At 37.6% G+C, this 15,562-nt stretch overlaps 2 protein-coding genes across 2 annotated transcripts; both read right to left on the bottom strand.

The window, feature by feature from the left end:
- Positions 1–108: 108 nt before the first annotated feature.
- On the bottom strand, positions 109–7,309 carry ccdc22 (CCC complex scaffolding subunit CCDC22). Its single transcript, XM_008318500.3, has 16 exons — positions 6,934–7,309; positions 5,838–6,015; positions 5,589–5,721; positions 5,264–5,370; positions 4,532–4,616; positions 4,175–4,344; positions 3,219–3,434; positions 2,967–3,137; positions 2,410–2,529; positions 2,210–2,326; positions 2,027–2,128; positions 1,794–1,901; positions 1,552–1,647; positions 960–1,019; positions 780–854; positions 109–695 (listed from the first exon to the last, which is right to left on the bottom strand). Exons 1-16 carry the CDS (start codon positions 6,981–6,983, stop codon positions 582–584), a joined length of 1,902 nt encoding a protein of 633 aa, XP_008316722.1. The 5' UTR covers positions 6,984–7,309; the 3' UTR covers positions 109–581.
- A 526-nt stretch (positions 7,310–7,835) lies between these two features.
- Positions 7,836–10,566, bottom strand: LOC103384824 (troponin C, slow skeletal and cardiac muscles-like). Its single transcript, XM_008318501.3, has 6 exons — positions 10,388–10,566; positions 9,371–9,401; positions 8,646–8,792; positions 8,448–8,562; positions 8,229–8,365; positions 7,836–8,117 (listed from the first exon to the last, which is right to left on the bottom strand). The coding sequence occupies exons 1-6, from the start codon at positions 10,409–10,411 to the stop codon at positions 8,086–8,088; spliced, it is 486 nt and encodes a 161-aa protein (XP_008316723.1). The 5' UTR covers positions 10,412–10,566; the 3' UTR covers positions 7,836–8,085.
- Positions 10,567–15,562: the final 4,996 nt, after the last annotated feature.

The raw sequence follows: 15,562 nt of genomic DNA, 5'->3' as shown, positions 1-15,562 counted from the left end.
AGAGTTTGTTGTTTGACTATTAATGGGGTTTTAATTATTTCACCTGAGACCCAATGAATTGCTTTCCCCGGTGGTAAATGATGGTATGACATACAACAGAGCCATCTATCAAGTGTGTAAGGCAACTTTAATTAAGCTGGTGCCATGTTTACAGCAATACTTGGCCGGTAGGCTGAACGTTATTCATGAGCTACATTCATATACAGGTTATAACATAAATCAGTTCAAATATGATCATGACACTACTAATCTACCGATGCTGATCTGAAGGAATAGTTATTGTTAGGAAATTAAAAATGACACTTCAGCAAATTTTGAAAACAAGGCCTACGGGAACACACACTGAAGAGATGTCGCACCGCCCTCTGCTGTCCAATGATTGGTACAAAACAACCAAATCACTTTAAAATGAGCAAAAGTCCTGTATTTCTCCTGTATTTCTTATAGGCTGTAGATAAAAATGCAAAGATGTTCATGGCACTAAATTCAGTCCGCTTCACGTAGAACCTGGAGAAATGTTCATTCTCCTTCACATGTGCACCCAGCGTTAGCCTCAGAGGTTAGAGCTGATCAAGCTGACGTCAACCTTCTTTAATTTTGGCAGCAAGTACAGAGTTCTCCTGTCGAATGGCCTTGTAGTCCTCAAGTATGCGCTCCAGGTTTGCTACAGTTTTGTTGCTATTTTCTGTCTCAATCTGAAATAAATGGTTAAAAAAAACTGTGTAAATGAATCTCCTAACAAAGGCAATAAATGGAAAAAATACTTGAATACGTCCTACCTGTTCTTCTAGATCTCTGATTTCTCTCAAAATTGTACCCGTCTCCTCAATGGTTTGGATCAACTGGTTACAGTTCTGTATAAAAACAATCATTTAAAATAGAACATTTTATTAACATTCGTAAGATTCGAAAAACCTGAAATAACAAATGAGAGGAATACGGTGAAAAGGACGACATACGTCATGTAGGGCAGCCAGGTATTTGTAGGACTTGCGGACAGATTCATCTTTTTTGGCATCCTTAAGGGTACAAGAATAGGAGGTCAGGAAAAAAGATCAATGTAAGCAAATATTAATTCATTTACAAAGTAATACTATATAATAATGGAATGTTTTTTTCATTCATACGAAAAAAACAAATGGAATTCAAACTGGAGACACCTGAAATGTCTAGTAATTGATTAAAGATTACCAATAAAATTATTTTTTCAGCTAAATGTTATTCTTTTTAAAAACACCACACAATTTTAAACAATTGTATTCTTTTTCTTTCCTGAAGATAAATTGAGGTAAAATAAATTGCAACATATAAAAATATCTGAGCTGGCACATCTCAACTGACGACTGCACAAATGTATCTGGTGTTGCCAAAAATTTGTGATGTCAAAATGGGGTCAAAAGCAGAAAAGGGTTGGAAACCACTGATATACAGTCTATAGTTAGAAGTACACTGTAAAGAGTCATCAGTTTACATGACTGTATTCCGCCTGTTTTAGATTTTGAGGGTCAGAATTTCTGGAAGACATACTATTTGAATAAACAAGTAAACAACCTTAAAGACCAGCTCATCAGTCACAGCGAAGGTTCTGTCCAGCTTTCCTGTCAGACTGTTGATTTCCTTCTGTAGCTCTCTGGTATCTGACAAAATCTGCCAAAGAGGATTTTGATACAGAAGATACACAACACGTTGTTTGAAAAGGTTCTCACACAGACGATAGCAACAATTTTTTTTTTCTTGACCAAACTTCTGACTCTTCAGTCTGGTCACATCAACCCAACTTCTTCTACCCTTACCTTATTAATCTCTTCCTTCTGTTTCTTGATGTTGCTGACGATCTCCAGGATCCTCTGAGTGTACGCTGACCTGGACACATCTTTGGGGAGATTTTCCAACTGTGTTACCTGGAGTAGGAAAAGACACGTTAAAAATAGTCACACCTGTAGACATAGCAACAGCCATTAAAACTACCAACTAAATGCCTACATGAGTAACATTTCCATTTAAATTAGTAAGTGTGGTTTACTACCAGCTGTTTGTGAATGTCCTCTTTTTTCCTGGCCTCTTCTGTAGCCACTCGGATTTTCTCCTGCATGGACTTAATTTCAGACAGCTTCCTGGACGACTCCAGCTGAGAAACCAGCACAAAAAGGTTTTTTTTACCCCATTGTAACAAAAATTGAACGACTAAGTCTTGTGAGTCATCACTTACTTCCTGGTTGCTGCACTTTTCTTTCAGCCTTCGATGCTCTTCAATTAGTGGAGCTCGGTGCTTTTCCCACTGAGAAGCCAGGTTCACCAACCGGGCAGCACTGGCCTCTACCTGAGCCTAAGGAGGACAACAGTTTCTGTATTTTAGACTTTTCTAGCTACTGACAAAGCAACTTTTCATTTCTCACACAGTTCTTTTACCTGTAGCTTCTGCAAGCTGTTATCGCTATCTGGCAGGAAGTCAAGTGTTTTCTTCTTCACCTGAATCTTGTCCTCTGTTTCCTTGTTCATCAGCTCTTTCTGCTTAATCTCATTCAGTACCTACTCAGAGAAGACGGGAAATATATATATATATATATTAGAAGTCAACAGTTAATATTTATTACTATTCTTTAAAAACACATTTCACAAAAATTGTTGGAAGGTGTAGAATAAAAGTGTTACTATTTCATTATCAGCATAGAAAAATTACTTGGCAATACTTCTAAAAGTTCTAAAATCATAGTTTGTAAACCAAATATATTGGTGAAACAACATCATTTAGGAGGAGAAAAAGTTGCAGACAGTATTACCAAAAACACAGAACTGTGTTAGCTTAAAATAAACCACAAATATCTCCAAGCCAGATTTAAATAATGCACCAATTAATAACGAGATGCAGAACTACAAAGGTAACTAGTAGAAAAACAGTTCCAGGGATCAGATCGTAATCACATCAGTTCTACAACATTATGTTGAGTCCAGTATGTTGTTTTTACCTGTGTATGAGTGACACTCATGTGCTTCATGTCTGTTGTGAGCTGTTCAATCTCAGTGCAGAGCTGCTGAAGCTGCTGCTGCAGTGACTCTATCTCTGCCTGCTGGCGCTGCTGAACATCACCATCTGACTGACGGCCAGTAGGAACGGGGCTGGTCACTGCTGCAGGTTCCTGGAGGACAGATTTATTCACATAACAGTCAGAGCATGTCGACACGTTTTACCACATTCTGCTGAGGGGAGACGTTCTGACCTGTTCAAATGTGAACTTCTGGGTGTGAGTAAAGTGCGTGCCCTTGGTCAGGATGTGGTCAGAAGAGGAGGGGCTTTTAAACATCTGCAGTACTTCACTCAGGTCATTGGACGAGTGTGAACTCCTGAAGCTACCTTCAGGAGAAGGATGTGCATTAGAGCGCAGCTGCTCCTTGATGCGTTTCCGAAGTCTGGCCATTTTTCTAGCACGATACTCCTGTCAAAGGGGAAAAATGAACTGCCTCTTAAAGAAATACAACAGAATTTACATATATTCATTACATAGATTATGTACAGAATATCTGTTAAATATAATCTGGCATTAAATAAAAATTAAAGATATTTGGCCATTGAACAGTTGGCCAAGCTGTTTTGTTTTAAAATATAATAAAAACATAAGGACATAGTAATGCAGGGTTTTTAGTTTGAAAAGATAATTTCTATAACACAGTTTTAAGCTCACTGATACTAGTAAAGGTTCGGATGTGAGGATAAAAGCTCTTAGTACAGCGTCTCTAAGTAAACGATTCACTGTGTGTATGTGTGTCAGCGCCTGTGTCTGCTCGGAGCTGATGGGGAGGTGTGTGAGTTACAAACAGGGACTTGCTACTGGACATAGACTGTTTATTTTGCTCCCTGATAAAATGTTAGTTGGTAAACTAAATACAATGTTAATGCTCTGACAGTGGGAAATTAGATTTTTTAATATATCTTATATTGATCTGAGTACATTCATTTTTAAGTTGAGATGTGCAGGAAATACTGCTGTCAAAAGCAAGTATCTGTAGATGAAATGTTACTGAAATACATGGGCACAGTACACTACTTTCATTTAACACATTATGGCATTTTGTGCTACTTATCATAGATCATCATGTCATTAATCACAATGAATAATTTGAATTGACATAAAATACATATATATATTAATACACAGCAGTTAACATGATGACTTGCCTGTGGTGTGAGGCGAGACAGGAGTCCCTGACTGTTCCATTCATTGTCCCACTGCTGAACAGCACTCAGCACAGTGGTGTGATGCTCCAGTATGGAAGCCACCATAGAAGGTTGATGTGAGATTTGGGCAGTGACAGGAAGCAGAAAATCTCGTTGATATTCTTTCTCCTCTGTAATTAAGACAACGTGTTGACATTTTAATGACTCTCAGCACTTTTGTGATACAAACAAAACTATTTAGATTCATGTTGCCAACAACTCTGAGGAACCTTAAATTTAATTTCTTAAATCACCTTTAATCCCCCAATGTTCAACTAAAAAAGAACAAATGATAACTGTGTGTAAGGTGAAACCTACCTTTTTCATATTTGTCACCCAAGCCTGTAGAGGAGTAGGGTAAACTAAGCGGCAGAGTGTGGAAGCTGTGCAAAGGTCCGGCACTCTTAACAGAGAAATGAGTGAGCTTGTAAGAAACAAAATGTGCCATAATTTGACAGCATTAAATGATAATGACCAAAATATGATAACTTATTAATTAAACTCAATGTTGCTAAACGTGGTTAAATGTTTGACCTGTGGAGTTGCAATAACAGGTAGAGTGTGGATCTATCTCAAATATAAACATATCTTACTTCAGCTGGAGTGTACTAATAATTCAGCCTAATTAAACAAATATGTGCCATGTAAACAGAGAGTGAATAGTTTAGAGGTTTGGTGAGAATGATATTTTAGATCATTTGTATAAGAGGAATTATCTTTAAAAAAATGTGTGTATTGTTTACTCTTATTTTAGTAGTGGCAACAAAACGCAAAGTATGGACTCAAAGTCGCTGTCCTGTGGTTTGGGTGAAAGTGAATTATTTGTATGAAATGTGACCTCTGCTTTTAACCCATCACCAAAGTGAGCAGGGAGCATCTTATGTCCCCAGGGAGCAGTGTGTGGGGTTCTTTGCTCAGAACACCTCAGTGAAAACTTGGCAGTTGATGGACTCAACCCTGAAACCTTCCAGACCCAAGTCTGCTTCCCATTGCCACCACTGCCCAGAGACACTCGAGTATTATAACAGCACATATCTGTAAAACATTTACTTGTGTTTCAGTGTGCAACGGTAGTCTGCAGTTCATAGGCAGCCAGGGAACAGACAGCTGGGCTTTGATTGCAGCAGCTATGGCTCTCTGGAGAACCACAGATTTACCTGAAAATGGAAAACACAGCTCTGGATGACACATCAATGGATGACACAGTTCCAAATGATCTCAAAGCTGTCTCATGACAAAAATAACTCTTTTCATCATTTTGTGTTAAATTTTATGAAAAATGCACAAGATTGTACTGACATCCACAAGGGATAATCCAATTATCAAACATCGTAAAATGATTATGAAAGTAATTATAAGACAGACTGGTATTCACCTGTTGGCTGGTCTGAGGCTTCAGAGCTTTCTCTGGGCAGCTTCTCCACCAGGAACATGAGCAGGGAGCGGATCTCCAGCTCACTGCTGTACAAAAAGGTCTGGTAACCAATCTCTCCTTTATAACCAAGCTCCTAAAAATTAAAAATGACATGTTGGTCGCCAGTGAACCGTACAGGTGTGCTGCTCATTATATATTTGTATGCCCATAAATGACATTGATTTTTATTTGACAAAACAGCTGATTTACCTGACATGCCTGTGCAAGACTCATGCCCACTCTAAAACGAGCAGACATGGCCGGAGGCAGGGAGCTGGGCAGTGGACTGCCCAGGCCTGGATTGATCACCTGGATACATCTGACCACAGCCTTCACGATCAGCTCACTTGAGAACTGATTGATGCTGCTGATCTCCTCACTCACATCCCTGTGATTCATAAATCAACTATTAGCTCCACATTTCTAAAGAAATTATCCATTTGGTTGTTTGTGACAAGAGTAAAAGAATGTGGCAACAAGAAAGGTATTTTTTTCTTCTGACAGTAGTATTTAGATGGTATTACTGACCTAGAAGGTTAACCACAGCATTGTTTCTTGTTAAATATTAAACCTTCTAGAGGCATGTGTTCATAGGTGATGATAGCATTGGTAGTTAAAAAAAAAATCAACAATGCATGTTGATCAGTTTGAAAACTAGGTTACAACCACTCTACAATCAGTTACATGGTTGCACTGGAGGTTGCTGCTAACTTCTCTCATCAGATTTCTATGTATTAGTGACATACAGCCTAAGGCACTCTTCTAGGGTGGAAAAACTCAACCACATAACATGTGAATGTAGTTGTTAATCATGTGACATTAGAAGAAATAAAGCAGAGAAACCTTAGCAACAGAACACAGTCTTTGTTGTCACTTTGTTATCCTGTATGGAGACGATATGATGCCCCATATATCTCTGTTAAGTGAACTGAAGACCAGAGTCCAAGCCCCATAGTCCATGACTGTCAAGTATGAGGGAACTTGATTATTTACCTTCAAGATCCTTTGAATGGCTTTAGTTCCGCATTAAACGACATTCAGCAAAAACTGTACAGCATAATTTAGAATTTCAAAATTATTTTGTAACCTAAAACAGAGTAAAACTCATCTAGGTTGTTAAACAAATCGAAAGATAAATACTGTATAGATAGCCAATGGATATAAGAAAAAACTGCTGTTGATAAGTCGCATGAATGGTTTAATGGGATGATACCGAGCACGAGACTTTAGCAACCAGTCTGGGATTGTGTTTAGCAACAATGTGCACGTAAGACAGTATATTCAAAAAAGAGCTGGTGTTACTTACGTGCCAATTTGTTTGAGGGCGTGAATCAAAATTTTATCCACTTCCTCCATTGCTGAAGTTTCGCGAATCTAATCAAATATGTGATGCTAACGGGTTTTTTTGATAAGACAGTTAGCTGTACCGAGAGTGAACCAGGGATGAAGGCAGACAACTAGCACCGCTGCCATTCCTTACATTCCGGTGACTAAAACCGACATAAATCTTCGTCATGCTACATACGAATCCATGAAGGGTACTGAATTAAAACTGAACTAGAAAATAGAGCTACGTGCTACTGTCGTAACAAAATTACATTGTGCGTCTTGTTCAGTGTAGAAATTGAGGAATAAGGAAATTGAAAAGCTGGGGTTTCTGGGGGCGGGAGTTTCCTCCTGCTCCACGGTTCTAGCGAAATAGCAAAAGATGGCTAAACAAGAACTCAACTTCCCAGCATGCATCACAATAAACAGTCTCGTGACAGGAAATGGGTGTGTTCAACAAGTGTTCAAATACCAAATAGAATCCATAAATAATTAATAAAACCTTTGAAAATATACTTAGTTTTTCCAAAAAAGTATATATCATGCATGTACATATAAATATATAAGATAGATATAGAAGGATAAAAATAAAAATGAGAATGTGTAAAATTCTGGTTATAATACTTTGTTCATGTTTTACAACAAATTTCAGTAATTACCCAAAGATTCAATTTTTTAAATTCGACATCTATATGTAGACAAAAATATTTCTGATTTTGTACATTTGTTATTAGTATATTGTTATCACCGCTATTGCTGCTTGGGGGAGCTGTGGTGCTGAAGGTAGAACCAAGCTGCATGCATTAACTGAGCTCTGTGATAAATAATTATGGTTGGTTTGGATAAATATAGACATTTGAGACAAACATGTCTATATTTTAATTTTAATTTTTAGTGACTTCATTTGTGTATAAAGAACAATGAAATCCATGCAATTCACAAACAACCATGGTTATCTTTTAATTGAAAATAGCTTTTAATCTTGTGCATATTTATATTATTTCAACCTTTGTGGACGTTGTTTGCACCCATACAGTTTGTTTCAATTAAAACAAGCGATAGCCATGTCGTCAGACACATCCCAGACAATCAGTAAACAGACGGCGTATGGTAATTCCTCAGGTTATGTCATTTATTCAACACCCTTCATGAACTCCAGGAACTCTGTCAGAGATAGAAAAAAAAAACAAAACAAGAAAGAGCGATGACATTACAGAGAACCAGAATAATGTTTCTTATTTTACTGGACTTATTTTTTAGGACATCATACTGTACCATCATAATCAATTCTGCCGTCGTTGTTTTTGTCTCCATCCTTCATCAGCTCCTCTATATCATCTTCTGTGATAGATTCTCCAGTGGAAGCCAACATCAGCTTCAGCTCATCTAAGTCTATGTAACCATCGCAATTCCTGAAATACGAAGAAATCTTGCTTTTATTTATCTTAGTGGTTAATCTGTATGATCTCAACTGGAGTATTTAAATAAACCTACTTGTCAAACATGCGGAACAGCTCAGCCAACTCCTCTTCTGATTTTCCTTTGCTCTCCTCCTTCATGCAGCGGACCATCATAACCAGGAACTCATCAAAGTCTACCGTACCGCTGCCTGTAAATGCACACCATTTTAGGAACATTGTCAAATTCCTAGGAATGAATCTTCAGGTGCTCGAGCACCTACACATGACATACCATCTTCATCCACCTCATCGATCATCTCCTGTAACTCTTCAGGGGTGGGGTTTTGGCCCAGCATCCTCATTACCTTCCCCAGCTCTTTGGTGCTGATACAACCATCCTCAGCATCCTGGATGAAGATGTCAAACGCCGCCTTGAATTCTAGAAGAGAAACAACACCTGTTAGTCTCCTGTAAGATAAAAGACATCATTTACATTTACCAGTGTTTTGAACTTTCATCATTTACATTTACATTTACCAGTGTTTTGAACTTATGAACCTATGTTGAATAAAATTGCCTTTGGATTCCCCAACACGTCTTTTAATAGGACATAAGGGCAGGGTATTTGTAGTCTCACCGATCACTGAGAGACCATGTGGTTCAAAATAACTATAAAAAACATTTTAAACCAACATAAATGACTGTGGCTTGGACTTTTTTTTTTTTTAATGTTATCCTACAGATCATTTCCTCTTATTTGGACATGCTCCATGGCATCTGGTCAATTTCTCTGAATCTGTCATCAGCAGTCTGTCATCCATCATCAGTAACTGTATGTTACTGCAGTAGCATCAGTACATGTTGAAAACACATTTGAATGTCATGAAATATCTGTATTTAATGCCCAACAAAATGTAGACTAAACAATGCATTTTGTTGTGTTCTAATGTGCTCCAAGCAGGTGAAAAACAATGAAAATGATTTAAAAATAATTTCTCTGATATATATTTTCCTTACCATTTTTCTGTTCTTCTGTCAAGTTTTCAACCTGAAATTACATAAAAATCAGTTTGGTCAGTGTTATATTGTTTTTTACAGTGGCTTACTTTTTATTATACCGACCACATCAACTCAGTGTAGTTCTCAGTGCAGTCGGTATGACTCTAAAAGTACTATTGACCCGGAGTGGGGAGGGTATCTGGTGTCAGCCATTTGTTTTAATAGCCAGCAGCTGTCACTGCTCTTTTACCCCTGAACTGTCCAGCTGTTACTTGTTCTATTGTCAGGCACAAAAATGTGAGCTGACCACACAGAGGTCCGTCACTGTGTTCACTGACCTATCACACCTATTGTTTCATTAGTACAACAGATAAAAAGTTGCTGATTTTATTCAAATACTATCATTTCATTTCAAATGAGCAAATTGTAACAGTAACGATTCTCAGGAAAACTGGTATCAGAACGTTCAAAGTTAGTCAAGATCCATTCAATACCGTTTCATCTGGACTATATGGTGTTGTAATTTTTCTTTTTTTTGCATCACGGATATCAGGTCATTTAAAAAAAAATTAATACTTAAAATAAATAACTGACTGAATATAAAATTAAATAAATAGATGACACGCTTTTTCAAAATGTATATCTATCATGAAACACCTTAACCTGTCCCCACCACAAAAACGTCACTTAAAATCAACTGTCAAGGTTATGACCTCAGTGTCCTTACCTAGAACTATGAAAAAAGAGTGCATTTAAAACAGGTTATGGCCACTTGTTTTATTGTAACTGTATATTATATAGTAATATTATAAATAAAAATGGTTTAATAAAAGTTTATTCAGAAAAAAACAATTCAAAATAATGTATTAGTTTGTTAGTTTATTAGTTTATTAGCTAACTCCAGAAGCATGCTTTCCACCACTGCATTCCATTTTTTTTAAAGACATACATTTTAAAAACTGAAATAACCAGAGACATGACATCTGTAACATTACATTATGCTACCATATTATGCCGGGCACAACTTTTACTCACCGCTGCTTTATATACGTCATCCATGGCTGCAGGTCAGCGTTGGCCTCTAACTGAAAGAGCTGCTGCACACAGGCACAATACAAATACAGGCAGATAATAAATGCCCCGGGCTCACGAGGCAAGTGTGGCACTTAAAAAAGGCCTTGACTCATCTTGCAAAATCCAATGGGAGAGAGAGATAGAGAGAAAGAGACAGACAGAGGAAGGGAGAGAAGGAGAGAGAGAGCAAGAGAGATCTATAAATGGCTAACAACAGGAGCCACCCAACAATAGTGGACAGCTCAGGCTTTTCTTAGGTATGACTTCATACTAAAAATAATTATATTATGTCTATTTAAACCAATGTAGGCAATTAAATAGGAACAGAAATGTTCATAAAATGCTGAATAAAATGCTTGAAAATGTAGCTTAAAAAGCTTTTTGGACATGTGACTATGACTACGTGATGTTCTGGCACATGTGACAATTTCATACCAGTTTGCAAACAGTTTCATGAACAACTCTTCCCAAGAGCTTGCTCTTGTGAACTTCTCACCCGGTGGAGCTTTTTATCTGTTTGCATGCATAAACGGAGCAGCAGCTGATCCAGCAATGAGCCATTTGGCCAACCAACGTGCACATATGTCACTGATGTTTCCCACCGAAATGAGAAAGTCCCATCAATGAAGTAAGATCTAAAAAGATCGCTGTGATAGCACCGGATCACATGACCGTTTTGAATGCAGTAATGCCAAATAAGGCAGCTTTATCGTAATAGACATAACATATGCTGGAGCAAAAGTTCCAGTAGTAGGTACTCTTTCTTAAAGGTTCTAAAGGATTTGATTTGATACATGACATCCAGAAGACTGTGATACATATACCAAAATGAATTTGTTTAAAATTCATTCAAGCAATCAATTTGGGTTTATTTGTCTTAATGTATTTGACGTGTTAGGGTATATTTACAGACATATCTTGTTGTCTAATTTTTTAGACAAAGTGTAGACAAAAGAAGACAAAAAATAGTTGCATTGGCCAACTATATTGAAGCTTAGATATTAACATCTAATCATTTTTTATGTCAATATCTTTGTCAAGACGCCCTTATACATTTTTATTTAATTTGCACTGAGACATGTCTGTCTTTTCACTACCTGAACCGACTGCTATATCTGGACAAAGACTCATATATTTTATTGACCTGATCCACTGTGGTTTTCTGTTTATTGGATAAAAGCATTGTGTACTAGGTCTCCACAGTCGTACGTCACCTGCTTCTACAACATTCAATCTGTGTCCTGTCATCCCAAAGTCAGCCACATAACCAACACGCCAGCTTAGATAATGTGTCTCCCCTCACCTAACCTCACAGATAATAACAAGGCTTACACACATTGCAAGCACAATATCACAGCACATCACTTATGCACTCAGACACTATCTGAACCCGATGCCCTTACTGGGCAGATATAGAACAATGAACAGGGGAAAGGCTTGCTTTTGAAGTAGCCTCATCTAGGCAGCCATTGCTAACAGAGGTTACTATTTTGGGTTATTACAGTGTGTGGACCTTTTGTTGAAATACTGCCTCCCTGTGTTGGCCGGGTGGAACCGTACAATGTCATTTTTTACCTTTATTCATTTGTAAAAACAGATAGGCGTTGTAGGTATTCTACCAATCGGTTTTTATCTAGTTATATACCCATGTATTCTCAGTGGAGAACCTGAACCCTCCTTTGCTCAACATACCCACCCACATTGGGCCAGAGCATATGTCCCACTCACCGCTCATCCCAAACTTGTATCCAGGGAGAGTGTTGTTTTAGGAATGGCATCCAGCATTAAACATTGTGCCAAATGTGTCTCTAATGGCAACCCCTGTAAAATGGGGCAGTCGCTTCTTCCTCCCAACTATGTGAAATTTGACATCGTTTTTTATTCATAACCAAAAAAAGTTTATTTTATGTCCTGGATATCAGACTCATGAGATGCAATTTTCCAGCCACATTTCAAAAGCCTTCAAAGAAGAGTGGCCTATTTTCAACAGTGTTGTGTTATCCGTCTTCACATCCAGCCTCAAAAGGAGGCATCCCCCAAAACTGGAGCACAGCTGCTGTTTTAAAACAGATGATAACATTTATTCAGCTATTAGTTTTGAACAGCAAAAACAAACATGTCTAATGAGGATCCCTAATGAGAATGTGTTTCTAAAATAACCAATGCGGCAGTAGAAGTCGTAGTGATGTAGTGTGGAAGACATCTTATAATGATAACACATGGTTTTTTGGTGCACATGGAGTTGAACTTCATAGATTTTTTTATTTTTATTTTCCCTAAGATGTCAACAGCAGTCCATGACTAAATGGAGCTCACTGGACCTTTTGCCAACTACTGCAGGAGAGATGGCCCACAGAGGATGCCTGTCAGGTCACTCGTATCCATTTCACAATAAACACATGAGCTTGTCAGTTAAACTCCTTCAAGGACAACAACATTTTACTGCTTTGCTGTCAATTCAAATACAACATTTTCCGATCTTTAGTAGTTGTCGTACACAGTGTAGGGTAATCACTTGCCTATATGACAATAGACTCTTAGTTACGGCTATTTTGAATGTGTGCCCTTGAATGGAAATACGAGACCTCAGCCTGTGGGGAGGGTGATACAAGGACTGTGGTGATAAATCTTTGTTCTAAGACGTCACAGCCCAGGACACCTGCTATTGTGGAGCGGTTGTAGATGAAGTTCACATGGATCAAAATTCAAGCAAACCAAGATGCCGAATCAAAGATTAATATAGAAAAGTCATATATTTTTGTTCCTGCTTTATACTAACAGGTTTATCCACTGATTAATACGCCCTTGTTTTCCTGTTTGTTTTGTTTTTTTGCTTGTCTTGTATCACCAGACCAGTAGAGGGCAGACTTAGTTTAGAGTGCTGAGTATTGTCTTAAACAGATAAGTCACCAACCCAATTGCGGTGCACTAGAGTGTGCCCAAGTATGGTCAGTGGTACACATACCATAGTTTGACAATCATTGATCCTTAGATCCTTAGAGGTTTGTTTTATTTTTGCCTCTTTTTGTACTGTGTACTTGGCATCTAGAATCCAGAATCCAGAATCCAAATCTGGGTGTAAGCCCTCAATCTCTCAGTTGGAGGACTGTCAACTCTACCATCTGGGCTGCAGCAAACATAGACAGCAGCAGTGAGAGTGTGTAGCCCAGGTGCCTAGCCTGTGGTGTAGTCCTTACTCTAAATCCTTTCTCCACAGAGCTCAGTAAAGCACTGGTCCAGGTGTGGTTGCAGCTAAAATCAGACCACAAAGAGAATGCACCCACTGATTAATCACAGGTACTTACTCAGGACAAGGTGTGAATTGAAGTCACAGGTGGTGGCAGGTTTTTACCACCATCTAGTGAGCATCTGTGCACAGTGGCTCTGTTGCACACAGATGGTTATGATTCTCTATCATGGCCTTCTAATCTTCATCCAGAAAGAAACCATGATGGAATCAATGCTTGAATACCAGATTTGATTGTTTTTTTGTTGTTGTAAATCCCCGTCTTTGTGTAACTACATGGACATTTATCCGCCGCAAACATTTTTGAATGTAAAATATTTTTATTTAACCATTTCAAAATGTGTTTAAATAACAGAAATTGTCATCATGGTGTGTTGGAATACTATTCACAAATAGGAATTAAACAGACATAGTAATCCATGGAGAGCGATGAGTCTCTGTCAGACCGTGTCCACTATGTCGGTGTGATCAAGCATCATTTATAAAGAGACTCGCTCACTTTTTGAATGAAACTTGAAATAGAGATATCATGTCAAAAACTATTGAAGTGACAGAACAACAATCATCACACTCCATACCCCAAAAAATACAGAGAAATTAATTCTAACAGAAAGCAAAAAAAATCTGCAGGTAATCACATACAATATGAATCCCATCAGAAGTACTTGACAAGTATCATTGGATCCGTTTTTGTAACAACAAAACAAAACTCCATATCTTTTTTTTTCAAGTTTTAAATGTGAAAATTGTTGAAAAATGAAAAATTGACCATTTTACCAATATCTTCAATTCAATTACGATAATAATAATAATAATAATAATAATAATAACTTAATGTATTCATTAATCTTTACCCCATATTCATTGCACCCCCCCAACAATATGTTTTATACATGATATTGTATGGATAAAAATGACGACAAATCATTGACACACCTATGACATTTACATATAATCAGTAAAGACTGGAAATTACCTCTTATCAACTTTGTTCTTGTATTTTCTTTCTCTTTTTTTCTATATTTATTGTAGGTGGTTTTGTCATTTAAAACTGAGGTGAATTCAGATTTGGATCCTAATCACAAACAACCAAACAAACTAACTAACCTAACTAACTAATTACACAATAAATAAATAAATAAATAAATAAATAATAGAAACCAAGGTGATATCAAAAAGAGTTCAAAAACTGTTCATAATTTTTCTTTTTCTCAAACACGATCAAAACTGAATTCACCTCAGGAAAATCCATCTACTGTCGAAGCTCGGTCAGGGTGTAGTCTTCAGTAGAAAAAAACTACAGTGTCACTACTTGTGGGTTGCTGGTTCTGCACCACGTCTGAATGAAATCAATAGTTCTTAGAGGCACCTGGAGTGGTACAAATATGTGCTCATCAGGGTTAAGGTTTCGTCAGTTCCTTGTTAAGGTTTTACATCAGTTCATCGTCAAGTCCTCAGGAACAGATTACCCGGAGAAGAGAGACCAGACCAAGGATCACACAGGAAATGATACTTGGAAGCCTGAACATGACCATGACCACGGCCCTCTGGGATTATTTTCCTCTGCGAATTTTTCTTTTTTTAAAGTTTGTTATAAAATTCAGTTTGTCCTGCGCCTGTAAAAGTATCCCCAAAGGAGAGATGCACACCGACATATTCCAGCCATTGTTTGTATGCAATACCTGTGTGGGTTAAAAGTGAGATTAAAAAGGTGGTGTTTATTCTGGTCTTTTATTTCTTTTCTTCTTATGCCCACTTTGTAACCATGAAGCCCATGCTGGCTGGGACGCCATATGAGAGAAATACACAGCACATTTTTCCATGAACACAAAAGCAAAACGAGAATTTGAAAGAACATCTCCAGAAAAGTTGGTGTGGTCAAAATAATA

The sequence above is a fragment of the Cynoglossus semilaevis genome, chromosome 10 (assembly GCF_000523025.1).
Source record: "Cynoglossus semilaevis isolate Cse_v1.0 chromosome 10, Cse_v1.0, whole genome shotgun sequence".
NCBI lineage: Eukaryota > Metazoa > Chordata > Actinopteri > Pleuronectiformes > Cynoglossidae > Cynoglossus > Cynoglossus semilaevis.
The sequence above is the reverse complement of the archived record's forward strand: the minus strand, read 5'-3'. Positions and strand labels throughout refer to the sequence as shown.

Excerpts from the sequence above, each read along its gene's own strand:
- ccdc22 (XM_008318500.3), bottom strand. The coding sequence starts at position 6,983 with ATGGAGGAAGTGGATAAAATTTTGATTCACGCCCTCAAACAAATTGGC. Across the intron at positions 5,722-5,837 it reads GTCTTGCACAGGCATGTCAG|GAGCTTGGTTATAAAGGAGA; the intron begins GTAAATCAGCTG and ends TTTAATTTTTAG. Across the intron at positions 696-779 it reads TCAGAGATCTAGAAGAACAG|ATTGAGACAGAAAATAGCAA; the intron begins GTAGGACGTATT and ends CATTTATTTCAG.
- LOC103384824 (XM_008318501.3), bottom strand. The coding sequence starts at position 10,411 with ATGGATGACGTATATAAAGCAGCG. Across the intron at positions 9,402-10,387 it reads ATGACGTATATAAAGCAGCG|GTTGAAAACTTGACAGAAGA; the intron begins GTGAGTAAAAGT and ends ATGTAATTTCAG. Across the intron at positions 8,793-9,370 it reads GACAGAAGAACAGAAAAATG|AATTCAAGGCGGCGTTTGAC; the intron begins GTAAGGAAAATA and ends TTTCTCTTCTAG.